This window comes from Nothobranchius furzeri, chromosome 5 (genome assembly GCF_043380555.1).
Source record: "Nothobranchius furzeri strain GRZ-AD chromosome 5, NfurGRZ-RIMD1, whole genome shotgun sequence".
NCBI classification, from domain to species: domain Eukaryota; kingdom Metazoa; phylum Chordata; class Actinopteri; order Cyprinodontiformes; family Nothobranchiidae; genus Nothobranchius; species Nothobranchius furzeri.
Window position 1 is genome coordinate 56322421 of NC_091745.1, and position 21382 is coordinate 56343802.

Consider the following 21382-nt stretch of genomic DNA (forward strand, 5'->3'; position numbering starts at 1 on the left):
ATACACCAGGGCATCCCTCGCATTCGCCTTGTCAGTCATGTGGGGGTCATACAAACTACTGAGGACCATTAGGAGTTGCTGCAATGACATTTCAGCAAATTAATCTGAACAACAACTACACAACAACCACAATACAATGACTGCCACACAATAAAGGCTAAAGACTCATCAGGGGATAGGGAGGAGGGGTATTCCAACACATTCTCACACCCAAAGCATCAAAATATGACGCGTGTGACCAAGCCTCAATATGTGACGATTCGGGATGCCTCAGCGCGTCAGGAGACGACGATCAGGGACACACTGATGACGCACCGTCCCAGAGCATCGGTATCCGACGCCGGTGGTGAGACGGACATTAGAACGACTAGTGAACTACTTAATCTTCCCCTCACCCCAATCCTAACCTTAAGGTCACAATTACTGACCTTAAGGTTAGGATTGGGGTGAGGGGAAGGTTAAATAGTCGAATAATGTCCGTGGGACCGCGGGCGTCAAACAATGACGCCAGCGGAGCCACGTGTCCTTGCGTGTCCCTGATCGTCGTTTCCTGACGCGCTAGGCCATCCCGAATCGTCACATATTGAGGGTTGGTCACACGCGTCATATTTCAGTGCTTTGGGTGTGAGAATGTGTTGGGTATTCATAAGTAGTTTCTGCTCGTTAAGCAGCAACAGACAGCAACAGTTTAGAAACTCGACTCTTTCATAATAACCAGCTTGGTGGTTAAGTGGTATGAGTGTCCACACTGGGACTGGGAGACTGGGGTTCAAATGTTGGTTGGGTCATACCAAAGACTTAAAAAAAATGAGACCCAATGCCTCATTGCTTGACAGTCAGCGTTAAGGGGTTAAATTGGGGGGTAAAACCACCAAATGGTTCTGGAGCACGGCTGTGTCTGCAGCTTACTGCTCTCCCAGGGAATGGGTCAAATGTGAAGAACAAAATTCTCACACACGCACACACAACCAGTATGTGTGGCAACCAATGGGACTTTAACTTTAACTTTATGAGAAGCAAAACATCTTCAAGAAACCAAAAAAAGTCCAGTTGCCTTCATTCAAACCCCTTTGGATGTGTTTTCAAAGTGTTCTTCCCGTTTTTGGAGCCGTGTACTTTATAAAATGATGGGCATGATAAAGTGTCTAAGTACACGGTACAGCTTAGAGCTCTACAGCCAACGTTGAGTCATTTCCTGTCAGACCTGATGAAGTAAAAGCACTGGGTCCTGCAACAAAGCATGCTTTACATCGCATGGCTCTGTGTAAGAGCAAGAGTTTTCTAAAGCTTGGGTGGCCTGCTGTTTCGCCATGGGGCAGTACCATCTGAACTCCACCAGCGTCGCCCATTAGAGCCACACTCTGAAGGGGCAGCTACCAAAATCGAACAGAAACATTGAAAATCCAGATTTCAGGATTTTAATTGATTACTTTTGTTAAGATTTTTCTAGTTTATTTCCATCAAACACAAAAAGCACAACTCTCTTGTTTCACCGACAGACTTTTTCTGAAGCATGAGAACAGATGGGAGTTTTTAAAACAATTAACCCTATTGAATGCAGCTCATTATGTGGTTAGAGTTCAGAGGAGAGGAAGAGGAAGAGAAAGGTAAGATGGAGACTGCAGAGGCTGGTAGAGGCGGAGGGGGGCGAGTAAAAACATGGTGAAAGACATGGGTGAGAAAACAGAGTCATGTGGGGAATCAGGTTGCAGGGAAAGAAGGGGTGTTTGAGATCGGAGTAGGAAGTGGAGGTTCTATTTAAGTTTTCTAAATTATGGTTCTTTTAACCCCTAAATATGGTGAAAACCCCCATGGGGAAAGGATGCCTGGGATGTATCACACTGAGAAATATACTCCACCCTGACATGTGGATTTACCCAGACCCCCTGACCCCATAGTTATCACACAGTGATTTCAAATCCAGTGAGAAAGTCACATTTTAAAAGATTCTAATCAGATGATAAGCTTGAAGAGCAAAAACTACAAATACATGCAAAAATAAAGAAAATCAGGAAGTAGTCCAGTAACAACTGCTAACTGGTTTCATCACCTCCCCAGGAAACACGCAGCACACACTAAGGGATTTTCACGTGAAATTATTCATTGCTTCAACGCCTGCTGCATACACTGAAATATTAGAGTGTTAAGAGTATTTACATAATTTAAAATGTCTAAATATGTAAGGAATTTACTTGTTTTATTACAGAATGTTAGAACGGTGTTTAATGCGTTTTTAGAGAGTGATTCAGAACTGTGTGGGATGTAACCTTTTTATCATAACATTTGAAGCTAAATGTGGCATGGACATTTTGATTTAAATAGCTATTTTTTCCAGGTTTTCAAATTTAACTTTTTGTGTGTAAAATATTAGCAATATATCAGATTTTATTTTATTTGTAGACCTTACTAATGATGTTATTATGGATTGATGCATATTTTTTCTTCATAAACAGGCAAAGATCAGGTTTTATGACTCTGGAAAAAAATTCTTGCATCAAGAGTTTTCAAAACACCAGGTGGCCCAGTTAATGGGTTGGATTATTGGTGTTATTATGTTGTTAATCAAGGAAATAATCAAAAATTAGAAAACTTTTCTTACATTTCTCCCTTTCCTTACATTTTTAATCACTATTTTTATTTCTTCTCATTTGAAAAAAATGTTAATATTTTTTTTAAATCTTTTTTAAAAAATGTATATTGATTTAGTTTTTGTGAAGCACCTTTTGATTTTTATATTGAGAGGCGCTATATAAAAGATTGTTTTCTTTCTTTCTTTCACTCTCAGCTCCATTTTTCCAGGAATGACAAGACATGTGGGGCAATCAAGATGTGTTGGAAACCACCTATTGGGCTTCAATTCAGCTTTTCAGAAACCCACGGGTCCATCCATTACATATACAGTCAATGGTTGGGCAGCCTGTCTTCTATCAGTGTCAGATGTAGCTCATCAGGTGAACAGGTAAGTTTTCAGCTGCTTTTTAAAGGAGCCCACTGAGCCCACTGGTCTCAGGCTCAGGGGGGAGAGAGTTCCAGAGTCTGGGGGCCACAGCAGCAAATGATCTGTCACCATTGTTCTTTAGCCTGGCTAGCTGCACAACCAGTAGGCTTTGGTCACTGGACCTCAGGGACCTGCTGGTGTCATGGGCTGTGCTGAGCTAACCTCCATCTGTCTGAGTTTTCCTGTTTGCAGGTGGGCGTGTCCCGGAGAGCAGCTGCTGCGGATCTACTCATCAGAGGTCAGGGGATTTAAGGAGCGGCGTGACAACTCACCAGTGCCGGATGATTACTCAGTATTGGGTAGTATCTTGCCTGCTCTAAACCTGTCTCTAGTCTGTTACCTCCTGTTTTGCCTGCTAAGGCTTGTACTTACCCGCCCTGTTCCTCCGACTTCCTCCCAGGTATCCTCGTTCATCTGACTGCTCTCCATTAAGAAGAAAGAACTCCCAGATCTCTCTGCCTGCCAGCCACACCGCTCACCCTGTCCGCCTGCTCTCCTATGCTCACCTGCCCCGCACGGACTCTTGGACTCCTGGTGGTCCGCTCCCAGCCTTCCCCTCTGCCCTCATTACCATCTCGCTCAGCCAGACCTGACTCGCCCTCCTCAACGCTCCTCAAAATTTCTGGAAACCGTAAGCCTCCTCTCACCTCGTTCAATTCCCTGTCTGTCTACAATTACTCATTATTATCTCTGCTACAGAATGCTATTGGACCCTCTCGACCTCCGACCTTCATCTACACCTCCACCAAATAGAATAAATAACTTTTTACTTACCTCTGCCTCCAAGTGATTCTACATGTCATGGATCAAAAAACTAAACCCCAACATGACAGCTGGGGGTGTAGGGACTAAGAAAATCAACAATGCATGATGATGCTAGCAAATATGATGCTAGTGCAATGCCAAGCTAGAGGAAATTATATTGATATTGTAAAGTATGATGTTTTAATTTACTGTTAATTGCAGTGTTTTTGTAAGAGAAAAAACTTGATCAAGACTTTAATTTTAAATTTTTACCTTCACTGTTGGCCCCAAAAACAACTATCCACAAAGACAAAAACAAACAAACACAGTATTCCTTCATCTCTCTATCTTCTGCAGATTGAGCAGGGCTGCACTGTAGGATCAACAGCTTTAATCATAGATGTCCAGACCTACTTCTCCACATAAATCTGCTCGAGCTCACCCAGCGGGACTTCCAAGGCATTCCCAGGCCATTTGTGAGATCTGATTTCTAGCAAATCGTGGGTCTCGCCACCACTGTCTCTGTCTCACCACACGTCAACAAGTGTAAAAAACCCTAAACTTAATGAGTTTTGGATGATTTGCAAAAAGTACCAAAGAAAAACAAAAGTGTAGGTTTCAAGGTTAAGCCATAGTCCCCATGGAGAAGGAGGAAGAGGAGGAGGTGTGAACCTTGTGTAGTTCAAGTCAGCCAGAGATCAAGATTTAGCAGAGCAGTCTGCTTCTAGGTTATGAGTTGGCACTATAGGCTTTAGACTAATGTTGTACAAAGAGTTATGTGTTGGTGCTCCGTCTTAAAAAGCTGAAATATGTAGCTGCCATCTGAAAAGAATGAGAATAAGCGGGACAAGAGCTCTCAGGGGCTGGACACAGTTTGTCAGTTGGGAGCCATTAGCTTCCTATCCCGTCCTGCTCTTAACTTGAGACTGCTTTCCACACCTTCATGCACCCCACACTCATGCTTAGACTACTGCAGCTCTCTTTTCACTTTTCTGAGCAAAACCTCCCTGAACTGTCTGCAGGTGGTTCAGAATGCATGTGTTTGGCTTCTGACCAAGTACTCCGAATACACCAACATCACCGCGCTTCTCCTCCAGCTTCACTGGCTGCCAGTCAACTTCAGGGTTCATTTCAAGATCCTGGTTCTGGTCTATAGGGCCTTACATGGACAAGCACCATCTTACATTGGTGATCTTCTTAGTCCCTACACCCCCAGCAGGTCCCTGAGGTCCAGTGATCAAAGCCTACTGGTTGTGCAGCGCACCAGGCTAAAGACCAAAGGTGACAGATCATTTGCTGCTGTGGCCCCCAGACTCTGGAACTCTCTCCCCCTGAGCCTGAGATCAGTGGACTCAGTGGTATCCTTTAAAAAGCAGCTGAAAACTCACCTGTTCAGGCTGGCCTTTGCATGAACAGGTGAGCATTTGAACCCCAGTCTCCCTTCCTCACCCTCTCCTTGTTCTGCTCCTTCTACCTATTCCACCTTGATTTCCCTCTTTCCTATTCATTCTCGTTTCTTCCTAACTACCCTCTGTCCATACCGCTGTTTCTGCCAATTCTACCAAATTTTCTTCCTTCACATTTTGTTGCTAAGCATTTCCTTTTCCCCCTATTTTTATTACAATGTTTTCTTTCTTTCTTTGTTTGTTCTTGTAAAGCACCTCATGATTTTATCTTGAGGAGTGCTTTATAATAAATAGTTTATTTTTTCTCAGCTTCTAGTAGGAACACTGAGCATTGCTGTAATGTATTTGACAGAATCCTAGTGGTGATTAGGTTGACTGTTGATGCACAGATATAAAAGTCAAACTGCTTCTATGCCCACATGTGTTGTTCTGTACAAGAGCCACACAAGATAGAAGAAACCAACAATACAGCTGTGAAGTTCAAAGGAGATGTGTAGAAAATATTGCACATTTTATGCAGAAGATGGCAAGCATTACATTTAAGGAAGGTGCTTTTGGCAAAAGTCATTCAAGCAAGCTACATTTTTGCTAAGTCACAATTGGTTGTGCACCTTGCCAGGGGCGGATTTAGGACTGAAGAAGATCCGGGGCTTAACACACACGCGCACGCGCGCACACACGTGACATGCACTAGTCAACATCATATATGGCTTGTACCACATAATTTTTAATCTGAAGCTACATATTAAGCATTTTCAGGGCAGAGTATTGTTCCTGTTAGTGTTTACTGTGAGATGATAGTAAATGTTCTCTTTCTTTCTCCAACAACGTTACCTGATAGTAAGCTAACTTTAGGCAAACCAGCAGCACAACAAATATTTTCAAATAAGACTCACAAACCTGAGTCAACACCAGTCTCATCAAAGCTGGGGTTCTGTCGCAGTACTTTTTGCCTAAAAAACGTCCTTATGTCCATCTTCACTCATGCGTTTCAGGCAGACTGTAGAAGAAGCCGGCTGCTGAAAGGCTTCTTCTTCAGTGGTGGAGGCTCAGGCAGGCTGTATACAAACTACTGCCAGCTGCTCCCTCTCTGTTGGACTTTGGTACTGCATGTTACTTCCGCGATTTAGATCCGGGGCTTTTCATGAAACATCCGGGGCTTCAGCCCAAGTAGCCGGGCCTAACGCCGCCCCTGCACCTTGCTGCACTTGCTGGTGTTGTGCCGTACAAGGATAGGCTGCCAAAAACTGATGACACTCCCTATCAAACAATATTACCACTGAGAACTAGCAGATTTGTCTCCCTTTGAACTTCTCAGTTGTTTCTAGAGACTCATAATGTTTTTTATCCATTTGAGTTTGTTTGAAGTTTTGGTAGTTTAACATGATTATCAAAAGGATTTGACCCTGAATGTAACATTAGCAACTTAAGTTACAGTTGGTAACCTGTGTGCTATAGCTTTATTAAATTAAAAGACAAAATGTGACATTATTTGTATATTTTATTCATCCTTTAACAAACATTGCTGTTTTTCACATGGGAAAAAGTCATCACAGCATCCAGCTTGCCTCGGAAGAATTTAATGTGCATTAAAATTATTGCTTGTTTTATTGTATGGGTCATTTTCATCATTTTAACAAACCCCGAAATATCCTTTAATAGTGCTACTTCACTTTCTATAAAGTGATTCTAGAATGCACTTACACTCTGAAATATTAAATTATTCTTAATTTCACTTTACTTATCTGATAGAATTTATTCTACACACCACAGACCACTGTGTCCTTTGCATCAACCTAATCAACTCCAAAATGGCTAAAACTGTATTTTTTCTACCAGACTAATTGTGCCATTTTTTGTGAAAACCAAAGCTTTTCAGATTGCCTCCTCAGAACCTGGTTCACGAAAAGCATTTCAGCTAAATAGCAAGAATCATCTCCTACGCCACCGTTATTAAAGCAAATCTTGACTTTTATTGGGTTGTCATGATAAACTTCATTAACGATAGAAGCATTGCAAATGTCTTCCACACCACTGCTGATATTTTTAGAGATAAGTGATTCACTAGTCTAAACTAGAACAAAGTATTTTTCTTGGTTGGCAGTTTTTCCTGATCCTAACTCGAACCTTGCCCCTTGCCCCAATGCTCCAGGTTTCACCATTATGTTTCCTGTCACCTCCCCTGATCCCTCTTGACCCTTTGGCATGCCCCTTAAGAATATCACGTGCAAAAGGGCAGATTCCCAAGCTGTATATTCTTGGTGATTTTGTAAAATAAATCTAACACTTCATTTGAAGTCATTTGTCACATGCACTTATTCCTTGTGAACCTGTGTGGTCCTACGAGTCACTAAAACTTTAAGGAAATTTTAAAATCAATAAAATTGCAAAAGACAAGGCTGTTTCCAAAATGTCTCTGAATCCATGAGGGTTATCAATTTCTTCATGTTAAGTTTCAAGGCCTCACTTTCATGTTCCTAGAGCTTTGAACATTTTTGCATGACAAAATTCTCTAAAATATTAGTTGTTGAGGGTCTAGACACTTCCACTAGTTCCACGAGTCATAAAGAACAACAATGCTCCAAATAAAACAAAGAAAACTGCAAACCAATTGAGACGTCCTGAAAACACTTGAATTAATTGAGACAAGGCAATTTGTGCAATGCCTGCAATTAATTTGCTAGTATGCCCCCTTTTACCCGGCAATGTAAAAAGCCCATCTTAGAAGTGCCAGACTTAACAATTCAGTGGGGATCCAACTGAAACCTGACATATTTTTCCTCACTATTTAATGTCACCTCAGCTTGAAGATCAGCTCACCCCAAAATCTTCCTTTATTGCAGATAAACTGTATATTTGAGGGTCTAATAGTGCTGAAGACACGTGTAGTCATTATTTAGGTATTTTAGTGCATCTTTTTTTAAATAAAAAAATGTTACTTCAACCATCGGAAATAATGCAATTAGAAAGAAGTGGTAGAAGAAAGTAGTAGAATCTGGAAAGTGGTCAGTGTGTCTTCCAGCAGTCTAAGGTTATAGCAGCATAACTACAGAGATAACTCTGGATAACCTAGCCTTTTAGATGGCAGCATGTTGGTGGCAGGGCAAGGGAAAGCCGTCTTTACCGACTGTATTACCCACTGACCACTCCACCAACGTTTACTCCCCCACTTGTCCAGATCTGGGCTAACATCAGATTTTAACCATAGGCTCTATCAAATAAAAATATTATAAGTCTGGTCTTAAAAGTAGACAAGGTGTCTTCCTCGCGGATTAAACCTGGGGAGCCCATCACCAGGCAGGCTCCCCTTAGCTCCCCTGTAATTCAAACCCTGTTTCATCCTATGACTGAACTCTGTATATGGGTCATGGCCAGACTTCATTATCACTTATATAGGATGGCTTGCCAGGCAAGGCTATCCCTCTTTGTGGAGCATTTTTCAAACTGGAAATGTGGGTGAAATAAGACTCTGGTACAGAGTAACTTGTTCTTTAAGGTTTGTTTTTGTACTCCACAACTGGATTAAAATTGCAAATTTTTTCAGAAAATGTCTCTTTCCAGCCAGTTGCATCTCAACTTTGGAATAAACTTTATTCTTATGAAGTATTGACAGGCTAAGCACCTTTAAAAGCAGCTAAATACCCTTCTATTTTAAATGCCTTTGTGTTTTTCAAATTTGTTTTATCCTCTTAATTTATTCTTAATTATCTTTATTCATTTGTTTTATGATGTTTATTGATTAAATTGATCTTTATAGTTTAGTTTTCTTTTAGTTTTTTTTTTATTATTTTTATGTGATTTCCTTCGTGAAACTTTTTGTGATTTTGTGCAAAGTTATATGAAAATCAGAGAAAATTATCAAATAGCAGAGAGGTGTTGCATCAATGCTACACTTCTGCCTTTAGTTTGAATATAACCAGGAGACAGGAAATGAGCATTTGTTACCTTCTGCACTCTAAAAAATAAAGCATTGGTTCAACAAAAAAATATATGTTAACGTTTTCCACTAGAATTTTTAAGTTAAACCAACTTCTGGCAGAATTACATTAAATCAGCTCAATATTTTTGAGTATGGTGAAGTAGCCTTTTGGTCACAACAAAGCACATTCCTAAATTACATTAACTTAATAATTGTCAACAAGAACGCAAGAATTTCAGTTGGTACAACATAATATTCATGTACGTTGACGTAACTTTTTGGCTATATTAAAACATATTCCTAAGTTACATGAACTTAATAATTGTCAACAAGAACGCAAGAATTTAAGTTGGTACAACATAATATTCATGTATGTTGACGTAACTTTTTGGCTACATTAAAACATATTCCTAAATTACATGAACTTAATAATTGTCAACAAGAACGCAAGAATTTAAGTTGGTACAACATATTATTCATGTATGTTGACGTAATTTTTTGGCCACATTTAAACACATTCCTAAGTTACATGAACTTAATAATTGTCAACAAGAACGCAAGAATTTAAGTTGGTCCAATATAATATTTCAGGTATACAGTAGTGTAGTAGCTTTTTGGTCATAAAAAATAAACTTCAAATATTAACTGAATTATGTATGATCCCTGCAGGAGATTCTATAAGGGCATTTTTCGGTTTCTCAGGAGGCTAATTTGCTCAAATAGAACCATGATGATTTGGTCGTCTCTTGTAACCATGACTACCTTGTGGGAGGGTTCCAGGGTTTCCAGGTTTCAACACACCTGATTTCAGTCAGCAGTTGATTAACAGGCTTCTGCAGAGTTTGATGATCTGCTGTACAGGTGACTTATCTGTGTTGGAACAGGGAAACCTGTGGACCAGAATTTGACACCCCTGATGTAGAGGCATGAGGGAGATGTCATAACCTGGCACCTGGACATCAGCTAAGGAACTCATACCTGGTGCTCAGAAATAATAGAAATTCAGACAGAATTATTCAAATGAGTTAGACCCATTTAATAACAATAACAGCACAATTCTTTAACATGTAAAGTGCAATATTTGAGGGCTTCATTTTCTTAAAGACACAAAACGCCCACTGAAACTTATGAGGAACAGTGTATTAAAATGTAATAAAACACAATACATGAATCATATTTTTTTGACTTGAACAAGGGACAGTGAATCAAAACAAAAGATCAGAGTTCAATACATTTAAATTCACTAATTGAAACATAAAATGAGCAAAGCTTCTCTCATTCAACTTTGTCTGTACTTTAGCAAAGTCATCTTCATTCTCATTTATATTTGACTTTTTAACTACCAGATTAATGCCAGCTCAAGAAGGCATTATGTAAAAACTTCAAAACACACCACTATCCTCAGAACAAAGAGGTAATGGGAGGAATTAACCACAGCTCAAATTCCTTAAAAATGTGCAAACAGCAGCATTTAAGACACAAAAAATTAACTCAGAAGCTTATGAAGAACAGCGCTTTAAAATTGAGTAAAAGCCAATGACTGAAGTAGTGCTGGAAATGCAGAAATAAGAAAAGGTTTTGTGTCTACTTTGAAACTCCCTCATGAACAGTTCATTAAGTCTGCTCTAGAAAATACCAAACTTGAGATTCATTACTTTAGAGCTGGCTTTTTGTCCATCAAGCTCAAGGCATAGCTTTTGAAATACCTCAAAGGTAAATTTCAGCTGCTTTGGGTAGGTAAGGTTCAGAGTGTAGATAACTCCCATCAGCAAAGCACAGGATCTGGCAGCATCAATCCCCTCCAGGATCTTGGATCCCTCAACGATGATCGTTGCAGGCCCATCACCAATGATAGCAATCTTCATGACTTGCATTGCAAGGTCTGCGTTGAGCTCCTCCACATCCTTGTAAGAGAAATTAAAAGAAGTTAGGATGTATAAAATACGTAGCTCAAGCTCTTCAGGATGACGTGAATAAAGGAATAAACTACGACTTCAGGTATTACACAAAGACAACCTGTTTTAGCTTATGAAAATAAGCTAAAACAGGTTGTCTTTTGTGTTTATCTTTGAGTGATTTCTCTTTGTCATTCTGCAACCTATAAAAGCAAAATCAAAGCATTTTCAAAATATTTTTTTTTAATTTCTATAACGTTTGAAAGTTTTTCTATTGCCATATTCCCCAGAGTTAGAAAAGTGAGAAAACAGCCTTTTGTAACCAGTGCAGTAATTCTACTGATCTGACAGCAGTCCATTTGCTTGAGCATAACATAAATGTTAGAAGTGAATAGCAGGTACTAGCATTGTGTGCAAAAGTGATTAAAATGACTCAATAATGAAACAAACTATTCCTGGGGGTAACATGTCTTTTAGCTTTATGCTAACTTTTTAGGTTCAAGCTAATGTTTTCTACTTTATGCCAACATGGAAGTACTGCCGGTAGCACGCCCTCTCAAAGTTTCTTCAGGAACTTTTCTAGTTGGTATCATTATTGTGTCATTTTAATCACTTTTACACACAAAATTCTACTACCTGCTATTCACTTCCATTGTTTATGCTCAGTTAAAGCAGACATATTACTGCCAGGTCAAAGAATTACTGCGCTGGTAACAAAAGGCGTTTTTCCTCACTTATCAAACTCTGGGGATTATGGCAATAGACAAATTTTCACTTAGGGGTGGAACATCCCTTCATTACTCAACCTTGAACAGAAAATCCAATGAACAAAAACACACAGAACCTACAGAGACACATTTCAAACAAAACAAAAAATTGAAAAAGTAGTCAAGTACTTACGCTGTATTGTTTGAAAAGATCCTCCTCCTTCTCTCCAAGATAGACTATGAGGCAGCGAATGGCAATCTCTCTGCGCTTTTCAACTGTGTTGTCCTGATTGATAGAAAAAATAGATAACGTGTTAAAAAAATCTGATGCAGGTAGGGCTGGGCAATATGGCAACAATTTCATATCCCGATGCAGCTGATTTTCTATGCTAGAAATTATATACACGCGCGCGCACACACAGATTCAATAAGCGCACACGCTGCTTTAACTCCGGCGCGCCGTCAGACTGAAGGCAGAAATGAACGCTGCCTCCACCACGATAAAAACTTTTAAGAGGTTATTTTTCATTCAAGGTCAAATTAAGATATTAGCTTCTGGGATGAGTCGGGTCCACTACAGCCAGTGACTCCTTATGAACCTGACCACAAGTCCTGTTACTGCAGCATTTGTTATTCCAGTCAGCGTGGCAGCGGATCGCAGATTCAGCCACACCATAAAACAGCAATAAGTCGGTCTGAGGCAAAAGTGAACATCATGGCTATATCTTGTCCCCTATTGACATTTGATTACGCACAAGCAGGTGATCAGCTCAGGTTTACGCAGAACAGAAGGAAGGAGAGCGCTCTGGCCGCACAGGTTAAACGTTCCTACTTTAAGAAAACCATTAAATTGCATTGTTTATGTGCTACCTGGGAACTCTAAATATTTATTTAAAATTAAATCAAAGGAAATTGTAATGGTATCGAATGTTTATTATTTACTATTTAAAAAATGAAAGTGATGGGGAATTTTTTTTAACCCTGTCTGTTTAGCTTGACATCAGATATATATATACATATATATACATATATACATATATATATATATATATATATATATATAGAGAGAGAGAGAGAGAGAGAGAGAGAGAGAGAGAGGGAGAGAGAGAGAGAGAGAGAGAGACATGCCCCGATGTGTGTGTGTGTGTGTGTGGGGGGGGGGGGGGGGGTGCGTCGACATGGTCGGGACATAGAAGGGGGTGCGTGGCTAAATAAGTTTGGGAAACACTGCTCTAAGGTGTCGACCTAAAACACCACTGTAAAACGGCTTATGGTGGTGTAAACGATTATTTAAAAACGATTAACAGTTTACATCATACAGACGACATATTTTCTTGTATTGCCCAGCCCTAGATGCGAGTGTAACCAGAATATAAACAATTTGGAAAAAAATTAGTGTTAGTATACAATGGACCTTGTTCATAGCAGCCATATCAACATTTGACATGAAAACAGTGAGGCAGATTTTAATAAAGGTCTATTCATAAAGTTAGTCATTATACCTGCAGAAGCATGTCCTTAATCTGCCTCATCTTCAGGCCTGCAGCTCCTCCTTTTGACTGGGTCAAGGCCATCAGTTTTGGGGTGCATTGGTCAAGCCTGGCCAGAAAGGTCGATTCAAGGCTAACTGTTGTTATTCTCTTGAATTCTTCACATATCTGCAGGGCACACCAGAATAAAGTACAAAAAGAGAGATACGTATAATAAACAATGCAGAAATTAACATCCAAATGTGTATTTGTACACATTTAAATGTTTTGGGTAAAAATACATGTATTTCAACATTTTTTATTTACCCGACTTCAATTTGTGGACATGTATCCACAATTTAATCAATCCACAACACAAAAATATTGGTTTAATAAACATTTTATCTCACCTGTGCCTTGCTAAAAAGCGCAGGCCAGCGCTTCATGAAGTCGCTGATGGCAGGAGCCTCTTTCACTATTTCCTCCCGACGAAGGCTGAACGTCTTGGCCATTTTCTGAGCTACCACTCTGGAGTTGTCCTTTTTCATCACTTCACTCAGTAGCTCGACTCTCTCTTTTTCCAAACTTTCACTACTTTCACCTTGAGCATGAGGGGGTAGGTAGTTCACTTCAGCCTTCTTTGGTTTCTTGACATTCTTTGCTGGGTATTGGTCACGTGTCATTTTCCTCTTAAGAGAGTTTACTTCAACTTCAGGGCAGCCGAGACCTCTAAGCTTGCTTCTGAAATTGTTCATCTTATATTTTAGACGTTGTGCCCATCCATAGGACCCATTGAAGGACCCTGGTTCTTTCAGGCAGGGATGCTTTAGAGTCAGGGCCTCTGCAACCTCACTGATCTGCAGACTTGATGGATAAGCAGTATACTTATAAATAGCTTCTGCTAGTTTTCCAAGGATGTCAGGAAGCAGTGGAATGAAATCTTTTGTAGGGAGAAGAGTCCCATCTTTTTGGAAGCGCTCATTGACTGACTGAATTTTGATCTCTGTGAGGTCAGAAAACCTGGGAATCGGAAACTGAACAGGCCAACGCTGGTAACGGTGCCCTGGACTATCTTCCGATGATGAAAGAATCAGTGTGTCATTACTTGACACAGATGAGGTGTCAAGAAAGTGTTCCTCAGAAGGATGATCAGTCATGTTGGTCACATCAGTTAAGGTCAAGGTTACTGTAGGCTCCTGGTCCTGGAGAAACACAATCTTGATTGTGTCCTTGTCCTTAATGTCCGTTGTAGAAACAAGGGTGAAAAACTCATCACCAAAATCAGCATCTTTATAGTGAAGACGGAAGTCTCTTGCAATGGAAAAGGTATCACGAATGGCTGAATGAAGGTCATCTACTGTCTCAGGGATTCCAGATGGTAGTACAACTTTATGAACATCGTGATCTGCAAAGATCACTCGAAGTTGAGCCGGTTGGGACATTATGTAACCTGTAGACAAAACGTTTGACACGTTTTGGTAATTGTTAGTAACAGCTAAATTGTGAATAATAACATAATAAAGTTTTATCTCCCAAGTATGGAAACCAGGAGCCAATTAACCATATGCCATGGTTGAAAATAGCAAGAAGACTGTGAGATGCGGGTTTGTATCATTTCATCTGGAAATCATTCATGGAACATAAATGCTGCGCTTAAGAGTCATAATGGTTGTTCCACCAAAAATGTAAGAAATCAAGGGAACCGTGTCTAATAGCTCAGCTGGCTCTATGACTTTCACTGAACCAGTTTTCTCAAGCACATAGCTCCTCAGATGTTCAACTGACCAAGCAGTTAAACCTTTCACTATGAATTCAACATTGCCTTTCAAAACCACAATCTGTATCAACTCCCCAAAATCTGGAAGACCACCAGTGGAACCATTAGCCAAGATCATTCCACTGGTGTACTTGGTGCCCCTGTAACACACACTTTTGGCTATCTGGACACATGTCTCACCAGGAAACTTAGCCTGCAGTGCTTCTTGGATATCCACTCTCAGCACATTAACATCCACTGTAGACAGTGTTGTAGCCTGTAGTAACGGTCTGACAGCTCTGGAATCATGTTGGTTATAAGCAAGCAACAACTGATGCTTCATGGCGAGTGACAGCAGAATATTTTTAAAACAACGAGTATGTCTGACAACACGCTTGAAAAAGCTGTGCTTTGCCTCAAACCGCATTGTCCACAGTGACACCAGAGGACCATAAGCCCTGATAAGTTCTGGATAATGTTCTAGGAAATGGTGTTTTGGAATGAGGCGTTGCTCTGGGAAAACCATGATAAACCTGTGTTTATGCTCCAATATCTTACTGTCCAGGAAGCAAATGGTCTCCTCTGTGTGGACTTGGTTAACAACAAGCTCAACAATGTCTCTGAGCACAAGAAGCACTTCCCATGCTGGGTCACCCTCAGGGATTTTTGATCCAACCATGAGTGGCAAGAGTCGCAGCAATGCCCAGTTCTCGTGGGCATTGCCCCCTACACTTTTCCGTTGGGCAAAGTTCACAGGGACAGGCTGTGGTGCATCGGTTTTGTCTGACCATTTATAGGGGAACTCTTTGATGCATTTGTTCAGCTCTTCAAGAGTGAAGTATTTGTTGTGAATGAATACTCTTAGGCACAGTGCTATTTCTAGGGGCACTATACCTTCAAAGAGATCATGCAACACATCAGGTGGATATCCAGACAAAACATGAAAATATTTCATTTTAGCCGTCAGTGCACATTGTCTCTTCACTCCATAAACATGCATCAAACTGTCATTTTCCTGTAAAGCCTGCACATGCAGTGTGTGTTGTTCCTTCGTTCTGGGTGGGAATGCCTCATTTCTCACTTCACCATTTTGAAATTGTGACTTTTCACCTAGACAAAACCGACAGACGTATGAACTGGAAAAGCTCTCAACAAATCCCCCCATAGAATGGGCACCAAGATTGTCTGCAACAACACTAAACACTGTTCCTTTGACTCTTCTGCCCAGTGCTGGAACATATAGTCCTTCCTCCTCCAACACTACAAGATCTTTGATCAGTGGCTCTAACACAGCACTGTAACCAAATCTCTTTACATCTTCAGCCTTGCACAGAATTGCTAAGAAGATTGAGTTTAGCTCAGATCTGAGCAATGAGGGGACATCAGCTAACACCCAATACACAGATGTTATTTTGTGTTTTTTCCTCGATGTACCAAGAGGATTGCAAATCTCAAAGTCATCCACATAGAGATTGAGTGCAATTGTAAAGTCACCTTTTGAGAACAGCTCGTTGGTTTTGTAAAAGGTGCCGTCATGAAATGACTTGTACACAGTTCTCTGTGCTTCTGCCTCACTCAAGAGCAGGTCTAGTATATCCTTTCTGCTAAGAACCTGAAGTAAAGACTTTAGAATGGGAACATACTGGAAGCTGCTCTGTCCACTAAGAATATACTCAATCGGCTCCACAACAGGAAAGTGTTCATTAAAATACTTTCTTCTTCTGAAGGCAGAGGAAAGAGGACCACCATCACAAAGGGCAGCGCTAATAGGGTTAGCACCACAGATGTCATTCACCATTTCAGACACAATGGCTTCATCAACATCACAATTGTGTCTCTTCAAGCAGGACTGTAAAATGTCTTTCATGATGGGGGCGGAGGCTGAATGACAAATAAAATGCAACTCCTCTACAAGCTCATCAATGCATTGGTTGGGAACATGAAAATAACACTCTAATTTCAACATCAAATGAGCCAAGCTTCTTTCAATCAACTTTGGTAGTACTTTAACATCATCATCTCTAAACTCCTCAATGTCAGACTGTTCACACTCCTGATTAACTAAATCACTGCACTGATCTGTTTGTGAAGGCTTGTCATACCTCTTTAACACGTCATCTTTAAAGTCATCTAACGAGTGGGGAGTATGCTTGCGATTTTTATGCGACGCAAATGTTCCATAAATGTTAGTTTTGAAACTACAATTTTTGAAAACACAGGACACAGTTTCTTGCTTTTTTAAATGTTGACGAAGGTGTTCAAAATACTCTTTTTCAGTGGAGAATGTGCCCACATTACAGAACTGGCAACAGAAACTGAGTATTTCAGAGGTTTTCACTATTGTTGAGTGAGTAGAGTGTTTCCTTGATATGTGTGATTTTAGGCTACCCCATGATTTAAATGAACAAAAACAATCTAGGTAAGGGCATGGCAGAGGCTGCACACCAGGGATATGGCGTAACCTATAATGTTTCAACAACTCGTCTTTAGTGGAGGTCGCAAATTTACAGATTTTGCAAGGCCAATCCATACTTGATGTTTCTGTCTTACTCCATGTTCGTTCACGCTTACTTCAGAAGGCTGACGACGTTTTAACTTGAACCCCTTGGCACGTGACACCAGGATACCAGGAGAAGATGAAGGTTTGAGTTTTTGTCCTTGCGAGGCACACAGCAAAGTAACTGAATATTTAGGTGAGATTCCCACGTTCTTTAGAAGGCTGACCACGTCTTAACTGGAACCCCTAGATCCACAACACCAGGACACTGTAGAACACCAGAAAGTCACACCTGCACAAAAACACACAAGCTGGTATTGTCAATTTCACTTGTGAGTCTTCAATACAGTGAATAATTTTCACCTGTGTCTTTGTCAATAATTGTTGATGGACTCACGAGAGCTTCTCACCTTAGGGGACAGAGGACGGGATGTCTAGCTTGTCCTGAGAGGCTGATCTATCTCAACTTGAACTCTTGGTCTACGACACCAGGATACCAGTGTTTTGTCCTTTCAAAGTCACTGAAGACCTGAGTAGGAAAATAAATTAAGTTAAATGATTTTAAACGTGAAAAGCCTGGTGGCTAATCAGTAGCCAATATGTGTTTTTATGATATTTAACTTACTGTTATGAGGCATTTGTTTACACTTTTGAAACAACTTTTCCAATTAGTATCTTTTGCACCATTTTTAAATAGTAATATATAACTCTTAGATACATTTAACATTAGTCTTTTACTATATTTTGCTTTTACAGCATTTAAATGAACTGTTACAACCAGGTGGTGTGTGTGTGTGCGGGCGCGTGCGTGTGTGCACGTGCGTGCGATGCTAGTAACATTTCTGATTCATAAAATTATAAAGTTGGGGACCTTTTCGGGGACAGCGTGAGCTGGGACCAGTCATTCAAAACAGAATACCTGAATTTGTTGGGCGCTGGAAAGCCCAACAGCCATAGAAATCATATATGCATAGATGCAACATGTGGCTTTCCATAGAAATCAAATACACGTAGAGGTGACCTTGGACTGGGCCTGTCTGTTGGAGCTGGTGTACCCGCAGACCGCTATATTGGATGGGTCTCCATTTGCCCCGAGTGCATTTATTTCTACCAGGAATGTGTTCACTAAACTAAAAGCCTTTATCATGTTTTTTTTAAATAAAATCAAACGTAAGATTCAGCCATTTTCTGACAGTAAATACGGAACAACTTTTTCATACACAAGCTAGAAAAGTCAATACTCCCACATGATCTGTTTTCAACAGTACGCTGGTTGTTGGAAGAGTGCTGGACCCATCCAATATGATGGCAAAGCATGTAGCTCACCAACAACAACTGTTATCTCTATGAATATATGCTCTCTATGGTTGCAGCGTCACTGCCATATTGGTTGGGTTTATCATTCTCCAAAACCCAATTGGAGTCGATGCTGAGTCAGAATCTATGGTCCTTTTTGTGCAGCCAACTGTTGCAAAAACTGGCATATTGCTAAAAACAGTGGGGTTGTTGACTTTTTTTTTTTTGCTTTTCTGTTTGGAAAACTGTTTTAACAGTTTCATTATTTACCATCAAAATGTGACTCTGGTAGTCCTGTCATGCCACTACTTATATCTCATTTTGTTAAAAAGAAAGACAAAGTGTTTTAACTGGAGGAACACATTCCTTCGTAGAAAAAACCTGCACTGGGGCGAATGAAGACCCATCCAAAATGGCGGTCCGCTACCACGCAGCTCAATTTTTTTTCTTCAAACTTTATTGAGACATATCAATGGTACAAACAGTCCGTGTCGCCTCTCCGTATTTCTCTTCAAAACACCGAAAGTCACCAAAAATCACCCTAAAGCCGGGCGTACACTGTGCGACTTTTTCACTCGCAGCGTTCAGCTTCAGCTCAAACTGTACGACTTCCTCGCAGAGCAGATCTCACGAGTCATGTGCTCACACTGTATGACCCAGTTCTCGCATGCGACCTGACTGCTCACACTGTACGTCTGGTAGCAACACGTCGGCCCTAAAAATATGCTAAAAATGGCAGTTTTTACTCAACACGTCAGACTTTTTTGTCTTGTCTTGCCTGTTGTCCTTCAGGAGTGCTGCAGGAGGACACACAGGGATTTATGGGGGTTGGATGAGGAAAACGAAATAAGAAAGTAAATCTGTGTTTTGTGATCAGTTTAATTTGACATGAACACAACAAACACGCTTTCTTGACAATCTTTGTGAGTAAAAAAACGTGTAGGTATGAAAACGGCTTTACCCTACCATAATAATAATTACCCTACCATTGTGCGGCAATGTCAGCCGGGCGTACACTGTGCGACTTTTTCACTTTTTTGAGCCGATTTTCCAGTCGTGCGAGAATCCACGACATCGGGGCGAGTTTTGCGCCGAGCGGTCGTGTAGTGTACAGGGGGTTACAAGAGGCGATTAACACCACGTGACCAGCTGCCGATCAGCAGTCGTGAGCTCGCACGGACTTCTGGCATGTTTAATATTTTGCTCGTCCCTCGTGAGGGTATCGCACTGTTGAAGCAGCACTGCGAGCAGCTGCGACCCGAAATGTATCAGAACCGCTCATGGCACATGCGCAATCATGCATCAACACCGCTCCCCTGCTATTTCCCTAATAACACACGCTGTTCGTTTTTATTTCTACACGTTTTTTTTACTCACAAAGATTGTCAAGAAAGCGTGTTTGTCGTGTTCATGTCAAATTAAACTGATCACAAAACACAAATTTACTTTCTTTATTTCGTTTTCCTCATCCAACCCCCATAAATCCCTGTGTGTCCTCCTGCAGCACTCCTGAAGGACAACAGGCAAGACAAGACAAAAAAGTCTGACGTGTTGAGTAAAAACTGCTATTTTTAGCATATTTTTAGGGCCGACATGTTGCTACCAAACTACAGTGTGAGCAGTCAGGTCGCATGCGAGAACTGGGTCGTACAGTGTGAGCACATGACTCGTGAGATCTGCTCTGCGAGGAAGCGTACAGTTTGAGCTGAAGCTGAACGCTGCGAGTGAAAAAGTGGCACAGTGTACGCCCGGACCCGGGTTTAGTCTGGCATCTTTCATGGCTCGGTACTGGGTTGAACTCCCGCCCTTAACATTAACAAGATGGTGGCGCTGTTGACGTAAATGTAGAAGCGAAAAGCGGCATCTAGCGTTAGCATTTCTTAATGGTTATTAACATAAAATGCTTCTCTTTACAAAAAATAATTCCACATTTAGATAATAAAACGTTTCAATCGCTGCTTAACTAACAGCAAACACATCAGTGATAGCTACTTACCTTGGCTAGCATCAACATTATAGCTCACATCCTACAGAAGCCAGCGTTAGCGTAGCAGTTAGCGCCGTGGCTAACAATATCTGTGATCTTTTAAACATTATAAGACAAGTAGAATGGTCTATATAAGAGTAACGTTAGTATTAAATGTTCCAAAAAGAGCCCAACGATTTCTACTATTGCGGAATTTGCGGCTCCGTGTATGTTACAGCCGAACTGCTGTGCACACAGATGTGGGTGAAAGCTAACCAGAGCGTCTCGCTTGCTACCGAGAGAGAGATAATGTTACGTCGTTGTTTTACATTAGGCTATCACTAACAATATCCAGGGTGACTGTAAAATACGTGTAATTCCGCATAAATGCACTTACCGTTCGCCACCAACACAGTGCTTGATATCCTGAACATGTGCTGTTGAAAATGTCCGCTTGAGCAAAAGTGAGGAACTGTGGGAGGTTTACACGTCATCAAGTTTTATTTTACATCGACATAACTTAAAATTATATTGTGTTTTGATGACTGATTATTTTACATTCAGACTAATCATAATTATATATTGAGTAAAAAGGCTAAATTTGTGTGTCACCTGAACTCAATATAATACAATTTTTAATTAAGAAGTCTAACAGTGTTTATGAACTTGATTTTTAATTTCACAACAACATATATATTTAAGTAATGACTAAAGGTCCCATTAATTACT

The 21382-nt window shown here is 40.6% G+C and overlaps 1 protein-coding gene across 3 annotated transcripts; it reads right to left on the reverse strand.

Moving 5' to 3' along the window:
• Positions 1-10079: 10079 nt before the first annotated feature.
• On the reverse strand, positions 10080-21382 carry LOC107373358 (uncharacterized). 3 transcript variants are annotated; one of them, XM_054736807.2, is made up of 7 exons: positions 21051-21382; positions 17802-17920; positions 17466-17683; positions 13549-14588; positions 13172-13327; positions 11863-11955; positions 10080-10971 (listed from the first exon to the last, which is right to left on the reverse strand). In XM_054736807.2, the coding sequence occupies exons 4-7, from the start codon at positions 14578-14580 to the stop codon at positions 10693-10695; spliced, it is 1560 nt and encodes a 519-aa protein (XP_054592782.1). In that variant the 5' UTR covers positions 14581-14588; positions 17466-17683; positions 17802-17920; positions 21051-21382; the 3' UTR covers positions 10080-10692. The 3 variants fall into 3 exon arrangements, with proteins under 3 accessions (XP_054592782.1, XP_054592783.1, XP_070407884.1); XM_054736808.2 differs by lacking the exons at positions 17466-17683; positions 17802-17920; positions 21051-21382 and having other exon boundaries at positions 13549-14766; XM_070551783.1 differs by lacking the exons at positions 10080-10971; positions 11863-11955; positions 13172-13327 and having other exon boundaries at positions 14580-17683.

What these genes read in the sequence shown, in the direction of transcription:
- LOC107373358 (XM_070551783.1), bottom strand. Translation starts at nt 17,424, where the DNA reads ATGGATTGGCCTTGCAAAATCTGTAAATTTGCGACCTCCACTAAAGAC.